Source organism: Lutjanus erythropterus, chromosome 17, assembly GCF_056507025.1.
Source record: "Lutjanus erythropterus isolate fLutEry1 chromosome 17, fLutEry1.hap2, whole genome shotgun sequence".
NCBI lineage: Eukaryota > Metazoa > Chordata > Actinopteri > Lutjaniformes > Lutjanidae > Lutjanus > Lutjanus erythropterus.
The window spans coordinates 4,491,038-4,503,131 of NC_139333.1; the positions used below are offsets into that span (position 1 = coordinate 4,491,038).

Here is a 12,094-nt window from a genome sequence, read left to right on the forward strand (position 1 = left end):
AATTATGTCATTAAGAATGACATAACTGAATGAGCGACACTTAATGACAAGAGTCATAAACATTCATAATGATTCATTCATGTTGTCCATTTGAGGTATTTTGATTGTACTTTATTTGAAAGAGTGTGCATAAGAAGATTTTCATGCATTAGTTAGGTAGGTATCGATGTGGGATGGTCCTGTCCACATTCTTACTCCTTGGGACAAAATCCTGATAGGTCGACCGTTTGTCCATCCAGTGGAAATGGTTGTCAGCAGCACAACACCAGACCTATCTGAATCTCTGAACAAACTGAAGATGTGTGACTATTCCAACGTCTGGAACCAGGATAATATATAACCTACATTCATAAAGACCATCATGTCTGGTAACGATGGAGTCATGTCAGTCTTATGCACACTCCTCCAAATAAAGTGTAACTAAAAACCCTCAAAGGACTTCAGTTGTCATGAAAAACTGCTCATGACAACTACTAATGCAGATTCTATGTCAACTGACATTATCATATGTTACTGAAAGGTTAAGGCAAAACAAAACAAGAACCCTCCACTTCCAACAAGAAACTGGCTGACATGAACAAAGTGTCAGGTAGAATGAATGAAGTGAAGCAAACTGGCAAATGAGTGTGAGATCGATCCGAAAGACACTACAGGTAATAATAATAATTTGTTGGCAATAAGAAAAATATAAAATATCACCAGACATATCCTTTAAAAACATACACTAAGATTTGCAAAGACTATTTGAGCCAGGTCTGTGTGGTTGTACTGTCCATCGTGATGAAGCAGTGAAACGTGTTTGAGATAGCTAACAGCATGCCACAGTCTGAGTCGATTCTCCCCTTATTGATGCAGTGTGGCAGACAGTCCACTCACAGATTGTTCACATCCTCCGAACCCCCTCCCTGCAGCTCCCTGGACCCCCTGCTGTTGCCCGGCCCTGCCACCACCCTTCTGTCTTACTCTCTCACCCTTCTATTTTCTTTCCTTCTTGTATTTCAGTCTCAATTTTCCCTTTTAGATTCTCTTATCTCCATCTCTTCTCTTTCCTCTCCTTCTCTCCATCCTGCAGCAGTTACTAAAGCCCTATTTTTATCTATCCATTGGAGGCTGGTCTGGAGCCGCACCCATGCCCGCTGCTCTGCACTGCGTGACAGACTCACAGCCCACTGGGGGAAAGCCAGATAGAGCAGGAGCGAGAAAGAAAATGAGGGAGAGGGGAATACTGAATGGACAAGAAAGAATTAAGGAGCGAAGGAAAGTGGGTGGCAGCGTGGTAGGACAGATAAGATTGACAGAGCAAGGAAGACGGCGGTGAATGGGACCGACTACGGATGTTTGTGTGTGTGCATGTGTGAGAAAAAGAGATAAAGAGAAGAGCGAGAATAAAAGGGGGGCTTTGGTCCAGTCAGCCCCCCCCCTCCCCGTGCGTCTTCCTGGCATCATATCACGTCACATCAACGACAGCCAGTCCAGGCGCTGCTCCCTGCCCCCGTCCCAGATCACATCACAGCACTGTCACCAGCAGGGTCACTCTCCAGCACACATCTGTTGTTTGGTGTGTTGTCTCGTTTTTTTTTTTTCCTCCATTTTCTTTTGTGGACCGCTGTTTCCTCCCGTCAAACCACCACGTCACCTGTCAAGTCAGTCCCACACCACACACTCACTGAGTGCCTGATGTGACCGCCTATACTCCCCCATCGCTGCCACCAGCAAGTTGGAGTTTTAGATATACAACCATTTCTCAAAGCCTGACATGCTCAAAATAGTGGCTGAGTTAAAGCTCAGGCAAAGAAAATGAGTAAGTTAAACTTAAAAGGCAAGAGGAAAGAGACAAAGAGACCTAGTGCCTGTGATACTAACATTAGACTATATATAAATCCAACAACCAGGGCCATAGATAGGATTTTAGGAATATATCACGCCCCACTGTTGAAGTCCCCAAGTGCCAAATAACCCTGAAAAATTGACCAGCCAAATCTTTCAGTTCTTTTATTTTCTGTTTATATATTCACTTAAAAATAAACAATTCTGGAGAAAGATAGCTGATTATAGACTATAATTTCTAGGTTGTCTTTGGCTTTGGGTTGGCCAGGTCATCAAATACAGACACTTTGCCTTAGCCAGGTCGTCAAATACTGACGCTTTGAGTTGGCCAGGTCGTCAAATGCCAACGCTTTAGGGTGGTGGCCAGGTTGACAAATCCAGATGCTTTGGGTTGGCCTGGTCATCGAAAACAGACATTTGCCTTGGCCTGGTCATTAAATACCAACGCTTTAGGGTGTTAGCCAGGTTGTCAAATTACCCAAAGCTTTGGTATGTGACGACCTAAACAACCCAAAGCCAAGCAAGCCAAGCCAAGTCAAAGCCTCAAAACTTCTAGAATCACATACTGCTCTTGATAAATACATTTGTGCATTTTATTTACCTGCATGATATGTCTGAAAGCTGTTTCAAAACACTTTCCACAGTGCCAGAATGTAATCCTTGTGGGGATGTACTGAGTCCCTTTTTAATTTAGGTTTTGGCCAAAAAAACAGTCTAATTGAAGAATTTGACTCTAGGGTTGCATTCTGATAGCCAGCTCAATTTTGGATACAGTTCCAGGCTAATAAATCCCTTACTGAGTCTTTAGTTCTCCTGGTTCTGTTTTATTAGCAAAACAGAGTACAAAACATTCAGGCAGCAGGCTTGTAATGTTTCAGGTGTGAAAGTACCCACTGATCATTTTTATTGGTTAAAAGGACAAATATGCACTAGTTAAAAAAACTGAATGTAATTTATCAAATAGTTTGGAATACAACCCAGGCAGCCCACTCTAAAACACATTGTAGAATTAACATTCTGTAAGGCAGCTGTGGTTTAAAAATAGCCTTACCCTGATCCAGATGAAGGTGCATTTTAATAACACTCACCCTTTGAGTACATGGTATAGACTTTTGCACTCACACAAAGAGAAATTTAAACAGATGATGATTATTTAATTTTCAAATAAAAAGGTGACAGCGCTAAAATACTGTAGTTAATTAGAATTCATGTTGTAAATAGCCCAAAAGATCAAGATGACACTTAACTATTATCTAGTTACTGTGTTGGCAAATATCAGAAAAGCACAGTTTTCAAACATCTCTGCAAGTGGACTGTAGTCCAACAAACCAATTAAAGTGGAGTTTTCTTTCATGAAACAAACTAACTGATTGTGCCACATGAATTCCTGGCATCGTCATCTCAAAGTTAAACTGCATTTCCATTTATGGGCCAAATCTACTCCACTCGCTTTTGGTACCTCCACTTCATTTCCACTGCAGATATTACCCTTTCAATGTAGGTGGAGCTGATCGTCATAGCAACATTATTCCAGTGGTTGGGAAACAACACACAGGATCGAGCTTTATTGTGGTCTTGAGAAGCTGTGGCCTTTATTCACTGACAAAATGTTACCTAAACTGTACATTTACTGCCCCATTGGCTAATTAGCTGCTCACCTTTTCCTCTGTGCAGCTTGCATTCATTGTCAACCACACGCTCACTAAGACCACACACTGGTCTGCAGGCTCAAGTCACTTGGAACCTTGAGCAAGGTGATACCAAAGAAGTACCAGGCAAAAAAACAATGGCTAAAGTGACAAAAAAAGGGCAAGCAGGATCGAGCCAAGCCTTACCACACAGTAGAAATGTGCGTTATATCTCCAATAAACTTATCAACTTAATAATTCTGTTCCATATTTGGAGAGAGTAACTCGTGCAAAAGAACATATCCAAAAGTCAGTAGGATATAATGTTAATGAAGCCTAACTGACATGTAAAAAATACAAAAACAAGCCTTAAAAGCTTTTATGTAAAAAAGTTCAAATTTTCATTTCTCCTCAGGTAGTTACAACACTCAAAGTCCCAGAGTTAATACCAAGAACATGTTCTCGATGATAGCTAGAGTCCTGGCAACAACAATGAATTATTCACACATCTCTCTTCTCAAGTGTCTTTTGAAAGAGGTCTGAATTTCTGGTATCTGTATTTTGTAATATTTTAAACTGAATTTACTTGCACAAAAAAAAAACCCTGTGCTTCCTCAGATTCAACCATGGATTCTTACTTTATACCAAAGAGAATATTTCTGAGAGTTTGTCAGAGCACCTCTGCCTCCAGGAAATATTTGTAAAACTAAAACTCCAGCCTGCCCGGCAGCTCAATCTTCTTTTCTTTACCTCAGCAGGTGGTCTCATGATGCTCTGATCCTGGCTAGCTTTTTTTTTTCGGGTGGGGAGTGAGAGGGGGAATAGGAGAAGCCAGCCTGCCCATTTTTTCTCTTCCCTTTTTCTGTGTCTGTATATGTATGTATGTGTCTCCAGAAAACAATCGGATAAGCGGCATCCTGACCTCGCAGACGGAGCCCTACGACCTGTCTTTCTCACGCTCCTTCCAGAGCCTGTCTCACCTGCCGCCCTCGTACGAGGCGGCCGTCAAAGCCGACCTCAACCGGTTCTCATCCCTGAAGAAACTCAGTAGGTTGACTGCACTGATGCAAGAGTAGGCTCCCTGCCCTGACGCCCTGCATGAAAAAAAAAAAAAAAAAAAATATACTGCATTACGTGTGCTTCCCCTGACTCCTGACTGGGACTTACTGAGCGGCTCCGAAGTGTTTCAGCTGTGAAAATCATTTGGTTGCTGCACTGAGGATATCAAACAGTCGAAAAAAAAGTACTCATACGCATTTTTGTGGAGATTTGCGACTCCCCGTTGAGTAAACATTTCAGTGGATGGAGATAGCTCCAAATCAGAGTCAGAAAATACCCATTTCTCAACTCTGAGCCGTCATGAAATCAGCCTAGTCATCTCAAGAAACTATGAGTCATTGAAATTCCATGCTTCCCTTGTCTCCACTTAAAGGCTGCAGCCACTATTTCTCTTGGAGCGTATAAGTACATTAAGCGGCTTCGTATGCCTGGCCCGGCTCGGTATTGATTTAGTGGTGCTACGCTGGATTTCTGCTGCGTAATGAGGTCTCATCTCATGATATTCTCCAAGTGGAACGCAAATATTCCTTAAGGCTTGTGTAATTTCATCATGACTGCCCCACTTCGCTGCTGGCTCGCAGTCAAAGTGAAGGATGACGATCTACAACTCATCCCGTCAGGGCTCACTCCACACTGGCTCCCACTCGTAGCTGCCAGGCACCATTTCAAGCTAAATGGCACAACGGGTTTGCAGGATGCAGTGCTATTTACTGGTCCTCAGTTGTATTGGGAGGAAAAAAACAAAACATTACCGTCCTTTCGCTTGAAGAATGCTCGTGAGGATTAGCATAATAGTTTTTGATCGGCGGTGAAACAAAACCAAATGAATACAATTGTCAAAGATTGTGGCTCACAAAAGAGACGCAGGGTTTAAAATGGAAGGATATCCTGAGGCAGTGTCCTTCAGTCTTCCCCAACTTTCTTTCTGCTTCCAAAGCAAATTATTTGTTGCAGCAAATAGCCAAAAGGCTCTGCAGTTTTCTTTTTGTTGCTCAACTAGTGTCTGCACACTGATAGATCATGTTGGATTGTGCTGGAGGGAAGATAGAGCCGCGTTTTCATTGTCAGGATAATAAAAGAGAAGAATGCTACTGCTTATTAATGCAAATTGGTATCAAACTGAAGAAAAAGCATTTAGCCCATTGCAGCGCAGGACAGTATACATCACGAGTTATTCATTCACTCCATGGTAATATGGTTGATGAGTTTGCAATGCCCTGCCCAGATCTTGAGGACTATTATGCTTGAGAAAGGAACATCTTGTTTTTATTATCTCTCATAATGAATCGATTTGCGGCAAGCACCCGTGGCTCGCCGCTGAAGGGGATTTTGGCTGGGTGTAATCTTGACAGGTGGTGTGCACGCTGCTGCACCCATTATTGAAAAAGACAGGCTCAGACTCAGAGTCATCTGCAAATTCTCAATAAGGTGGAGAGGTCTGCTCTCCATAATTTATCCCCACCATATAAATGACACAAGTGTTCACCTCTGATTTAGTATGACGGTTAAACATTCATGCTGGTGTTCAGAAGGAATAAGGAATTAGATTCTCTGTAACAATGGACTAATAAATGTTTCCATTTCTCAATGATTTATGCTGCATTTTGTCTCTTTGTCTGACAGAGTTTTTGTAAATGTGCGCCATCATGTGACAAGTCTTTATGCATGGGTTTTTGTGTTGTGTGGCATGAAGTTGATGCTACATTCACTCCTACACTCTACTGTCACTCGAAATGTCTTCTTTTTTTTTGATCTGCTTCTCAATGCATGTTTGTACACACTGATAAGAATAAAACATCCACTCAAGGACATTAAAACACTCGCAATTCTCAATGTGAAGTGATGCAATAACACAATTAGCTTTCCAGCATGTGTACATATGAGGTGCCTGCGTGCTTCCCTCCATATCTGTATGATATGACCATGTTTGTTCATAGACTTTCACATGACCTTTGAAAAGTTTGCCCCCACAGCCAGAACTGCCTGTAGAATCCCAGATGAAGCCTGGATGTGTGGATGTTATGTGCCTAGCATGTAATACACTCTGACTGCGATTCCTCTGTCTCTTCTCTATTTTCTATTCCCCTCCATGAGCTTGGAAAGGTGAAACACAGATGGTTCCGCCAACACTATTCTCTGCATTGTGTGCAATGTGCTCCGATCCCACTTTATCCGATTTCTCCCCTTGCATTCTTAACACCTACCCGTGTTTTCTCTTGCTCTCACTCCTTGAATCTCCTCTTCACCTCTTGCTTCTGTTTTTTTTTTTTTTTATTCTCATCTCCTCTGCAGCAGATAAAGAGGTCGAAGACTACTACACTCGTAAGCGCCACCTGCCCGACCTGGCAGCAAGAGGCACTCTTCCCTTGCATGTTCTCAAAATCAGTCAAGAACAGGTGGGTACACAAGTGCTTGGTTTCAGTGCGCAGGCGTCTAAAGAAGGTCATATTTTTTGATTTTTATGCTTCTATGAGGCAAAGCAAGTGTGCTATCTCTTAGTCTCCAGATTTGAATTAGTTAGAAGCCACTGCCGGTGTTTAACTTCTTCCTGCAGTGGTGGGTGGCAGAGCCTTTTACCCCTCAGCTTGTGAATAAACTCACCTCATTCATCTTTTGCTCAACAGCACCGGGAACAGCAGCAGCAGCTACAGAGCCAGCCCCCGCAGTCCTCCATCTCCCAGGCCCCTCCCCAGTCACAGTCTTCACAGCAGCAATCTCAACAAAGACAGAGGCCCCGTCGTGTCCAGAGGGCCATGTCGCAGGACCGTGTTCTGTCCCCGCAGAAGGCCCCACAGCAGGATTACAGCATGTCTTCTAATGGTATGTCCCCGTACGGAGGCAGGATCCTCTCAGACGAACAGCTCCTGTCCGCCGAACGCCTTCGATCCCAGGAGCGTCTTATTCCGCAGGACCGCCATCATACTTCCCAAGATCGTCTGTACTCCAAGGACCGCATATACTCCAAGGACCGACTCCTGTCGCAGGATCACCTCTACTCAAAAGACCGCCACTACTCTCAAGACCGCCTGTATTCACAAGATCGCCTGTACTCACAAGACCGCCTCCTATCCCAGGATCCCCTGCTCTCGCCGGACAAGCTGATGATGTCGCTAAAGCGCGGCATGGTCAGCAGCATCTCTGGCGGGTTTCGTGGCAGCGACATGTCAATGTCGCGTGCCATCTCACACACAGACGTGTTCATACCGACCACGCCTCTTATGGATCGCTACAAGATGACCAAAATGCACTCCCATCCCAGTGCCTCTAACAATAGCGGCGGCGGGGCACCGGGAGGCACCGGGCACTCCAACACTTTAGCCATGAACCAGACAGCATCTAAGAGGCAGGCGTTCGCCTCCAGACGGACTCATACTGTGGAACAGCTCCACTACGTCCCACAGCACCACCAGCAGCAGCAACAGCAGCCACAGCACTACCGCACAGGCAGCAAGACTGAGGTGACTGTGTAACGGCAGCCAGGACTTTACCTGAACTGCACAGGAAGAAGCACCGCTGTGTGCCAGGGGGCGGGGTTGACTGAGGTACCGAGGTACACTGGCCTTCTTTTAGAGTAGGATGGTGGCGATTACACTTTCTTTGACTGCGGTTCCTGCAAAGTCAGAGATTCCAGGACCAAGAACATCCACTAGCTTACTGTGAGAGACCGGAAAAACGAGCTACACTGTACACTGCATACACAGGCCCAGCTAGATGTGAAGCCAGAGAGGGTCGTGGATGGGGGGAGGTGTGGTATTATCCAGCTAACTTGCCTACTATTATTTCCACTGTCTTGATTACCCTATTCATCCACAGGCTACGGCCTCATTCTGTGTATGTTTTAGTGAGAAAACACTGATTGTGTCTGTTTAAGCCTTTATCGGCCCCCTCTGTCCGACAAATCTATTCTGTGACCTTTTCTGGCAAATCTTAAAGGGCTTTGCATGGTTAAACACATAGACCGATTCCTCCGTGACTTCTGTTGTGCAACACAACACCACCACAGGTGATGAACTAGGTTGAGCCTGTAATAACTTTATAAATATATAAATAAATGAATAAAAAAACAACCATTTGTACGCCCTGTCCTACTCATAGCTCTAGAGAATCTCAATGAGAGAAACTGAAATGGATGTTATTAGCACTTCTATTTGGTGCCTCTGACAGATGTTCCATTTCTACAAACGAAGAAGTGGTTTTGTGGGTTACAAAGCACAATCAATAAAAAAATATTCTGTTCTGTTTTTGATTTCGTTTTTGAGTTTGAATAGTGATGGCTAGCTTGTTTTGTTCTTAAAGCAATGGCAGGTTTTTTTGCTTCCAGTAGATGATTGTAAATAAGCTACTCTAGAAACAGTATTATGGACAAGTCTGTACTGGATGGACTTTGTATTAGACTGTCTGTTTTCAATAGATTCTTAAAAAAACAACTATAAATCATCACTGTTTCGTGAGTTCAGAATAGAAACCCACTTAACCAAGTATTTGACAGGATCAATTAATACTATACTGTGTGTGTCTTTGCAAAACTGTTTGTAGGACGAGAAGTGAATGAATGTGTTGTTGATAACAGATAATACCACTGTTCATATTTGGATGTAGACTGTGTTTCCATTGACATCAGAGGAATTGAACATCATGGAAATGGATTATACTGCTTGTTATAGTAGGGTCAAATAAACCATCCATATTTTTCTAAACATTCAACATGATTCTTTGAGACATGTCTGTGTTGTGTGTTTGCTTCAAAACATTGGTACACAACATTACTACAGTGAATTCCAGGTATACAATCATATTTCTTGAAGTCAACTGAAGTTAGTTCTTTAGTTAACTTAAAGGGACAGTTCACGCCCAAATTTTCTCACCTGTGATGCTGTTTATCCATCGATTTTTAAAAAAACATTTTTTGGTGTGAGTTACAAAGTTTTGGAGATATCAGCTGTACAGATGTCTGCCTTCTCTCTGGAGTAATGGGACTAGATGGAACTCGGCTTGTGATGCTCAAAGCACCAGAAAAAGACATTTGAAAAATTCAAAACCAGTGAGCTTTACCTAAGAGCATGATCCAGTTACTCAAGATAATCCACACAACTTGTTGTGAGCAGTTTCGTGTAGCAACAACTTTCTTAATAGTAGAAAAGAAAGTAGTTCTGGTAGATTCTAAAGTAGCTCCCGTAGATGCTACTACAGAAAGAAAGTTTTCACGTGGTTCCTACAGGAAACTGCTCCCAACAAGGTCTGTGGATTATCTTGAGTAATAAGGTCATGATTTTTGGAAAGAGACGCTGGTTTTGAATTTTTGTTGAATGTTTTTTTCTGTGTTCTGCTGTGAGCACCACATGTTGAGGCCATCTAGTCCCCTGATATCTCCAAAACTATCTGGATGGATAAATAGCACTATAGGCCAGGTGAAAAAATGTGTAGTTTTGGAGGTGAACTGTCTCTTGAACTATGTTTGTGTTCATTAAAAGGGATTTAGTTCTTTCAACAGAATTCTCATTGCTGCCTTAATTCTTTGACAGCTCCTGGTAAGATCAGGGGCTTGTTGACACAAGAGTTATGACCTAGATATCTGAAAATGTTCACTTTTCAACCAAATTCAGACTTCATCCTAGATATACAGAAACCTGTGATGATGTCTTCGTGGGTTTTCTTAACTCAGAGGATGGATGAGGATGGTCTGCACCAGTGTCTCCCAGTCCTGGTCCTCAAGGCCAACTGGCCCAACAGGTTGTTATCAGGCTTCTGCAGATGACTGGGAAACGCTGGCTTACACTTTTGTGTTATGGGAAGTGTAGTACTTTTGCAGCTCGACCCATAAACTAAAAATCAGGATATCTCAGCCTCAGCTACTATGATTTTGAGCAGTGTCTTTAAAGCTGCCTCTCGTAAACCAACCTTATGGAAATTCGATACTAAATCTCTAGACTTTTGATGCTTGAAGATTTTTGTAGCAGTATGGGAATTTGCAATAAGCAATCTGAATGATCTGCCAATGCTATGAGTTCTCTAGTGAGGATAGTTAAGATAGTTTTAAATTCAATTTCTTCTTCATAACCTCCAGTTAACGAGCTTGCGGTGTGTAAACATCCTTTTTGTCCCTGCCCACTGAGGTGTAACGCAGCCAATGAGATTACTTCTGCCTCCAGAGCAGCTCTCAGAGAAACTGTTTGTATAATTACAACTCCAATCTGCAAAGTGTAAAAGGTTTGCTTTTACAGAGGTGGGGGTCTCACACCTTATCTGACAGTATGTCACACAGCCAGAGCCACATCTTTAACTGACAGCGTCACCGTGATGTATGGCACCAGCGTTGGCCGGGGCAGTACTTCAATTTGACATCTGAATTAATATGGTCGACTTTAATGCTGGTCAGTGCAATTTCAGACCTCCTTTAAATTCATGGCAATCCACGGGTGCGAACGACAATTCTCACAGCAAACAACGGCGCCTGCAATTGCACTCCTCCACAAACACACAAGGAGGGAAAAAAAGGGACAAGAAAAAAGCGGAATAAGTTTGGCTTTCCAATTTACACTGATCCTCAAGCCCATCAGCATTTAAATGAAAATATGAATCTGCAATCAAAAAGAATCTATGGATACGAGAGCAGCTGAAGCGTGAGAGGTAAGACGGTGACGATAGCCTGAACAAGCACTGCAACTCAAGCGGGGGGAAACTGGTCAAGAACAGGGCTTTCCATAAAATAATCAGCAGCTTTCAAACTGTCTCTCCACATCTCATATGGCACAATGTGTTTCATTACCTGGCTCTTCCACTTTTAATGCAAACATGATCCGGGGGCAGGGGGCTTATTTTTTGTTGGTTAAATATTTAGTTTGCTCTCTCTGTACTTCTCCATTCGTCCCTTGCCTCTGCAGTCCCGGCGGTGCCGTCAGTGAGCTCTGGCAGACACATTGTCATGTCTGGATTTGAAATAGAAAGAAATCTTTCAGGTCTGATCATCAGAAAGTTTCCCAGTGACATTCAGAGGATGTAGTTCTGACAAACAAACTTGCCGTATTGTCTTACTGTTAGCCTGAGAAGACAATAGAGGAAAAGATCCATGCTTTTTCCCTTTTTTTTTATATTATTATTTTAATATTTTTTTTAATACATTGTGCATGTATAATTAAATAAACAGTGAAGGCATTACACAGTGCTAATCTGCAGGGCTGTTTCTTACTATATGCAGATTATGCAGCTGCAAGGGACCCCCAGAGCTACCAGGGCCTCCACCCAGGCAGTGTAATGTAAGTCCAGGGATCAATGGGGAACCTTTAGTCAGTCACACATCACAACATCATCAGAATGCTAGCAGCTAATTGTATGCCTTCACATAGAAATTCTGACATTGATTTTTAGCCGCAACATTAAAGTGCAGGATCTTTCTTATTTATGCAAATTTATTAATGCAGAATCTGTAAATCCTAAATTTTAAATTTTTTGAATTTGATGGAAAATAAAAAAGATGTTAAAGATTTTTTCATCTTCTCTTCTTAAAGTGCACCAGATTGATGCATTCAAAAGTCAAATGCACTTCCACAGATCACCTTTGAGGGTCTGAAATCCCTCCATTA

The 12,094-nt window shown here is 42.7% G+C and overlaps 1 protein-coding gene across 7 annotated transcripts in view; it reads left to right on the forward strand.

Moving 5' to 3' along the window:
• Positions 1-9,218, forward strand: part of shisa6b (shisa family member 6b) — a 106,331-nt gene extending 97,113 nt beyond the window's left edge. For 5 of the 7 annotated variants that reach the window (XM_084740651.1, XM_084740652.1, XM_084740654.1 and 2 more), the window contains 2 exons: positions 6,807-6,910; positions 7,139-9,218. In XM_084740651.1, the coding sequence (XP_084596777.1) occupies positions 6,807-6,910; positions 7,139-7,984 (950 nt within the window). In that variant the 3' untranslated portion in view covers positions 7,985-9,218. Of the gene's footprint in view, positions 1-4,349; positions 4,503-6,806; positions 6,911-7,138 lie in introns of all 7 variants that reach the window. The other 2 variants (XM_084740648.1, XM_084740649.1) reach the window with 1 other exon arrangement.
• Positions 9,219-12,094: the final 2,876 nt, after the last annotated feature.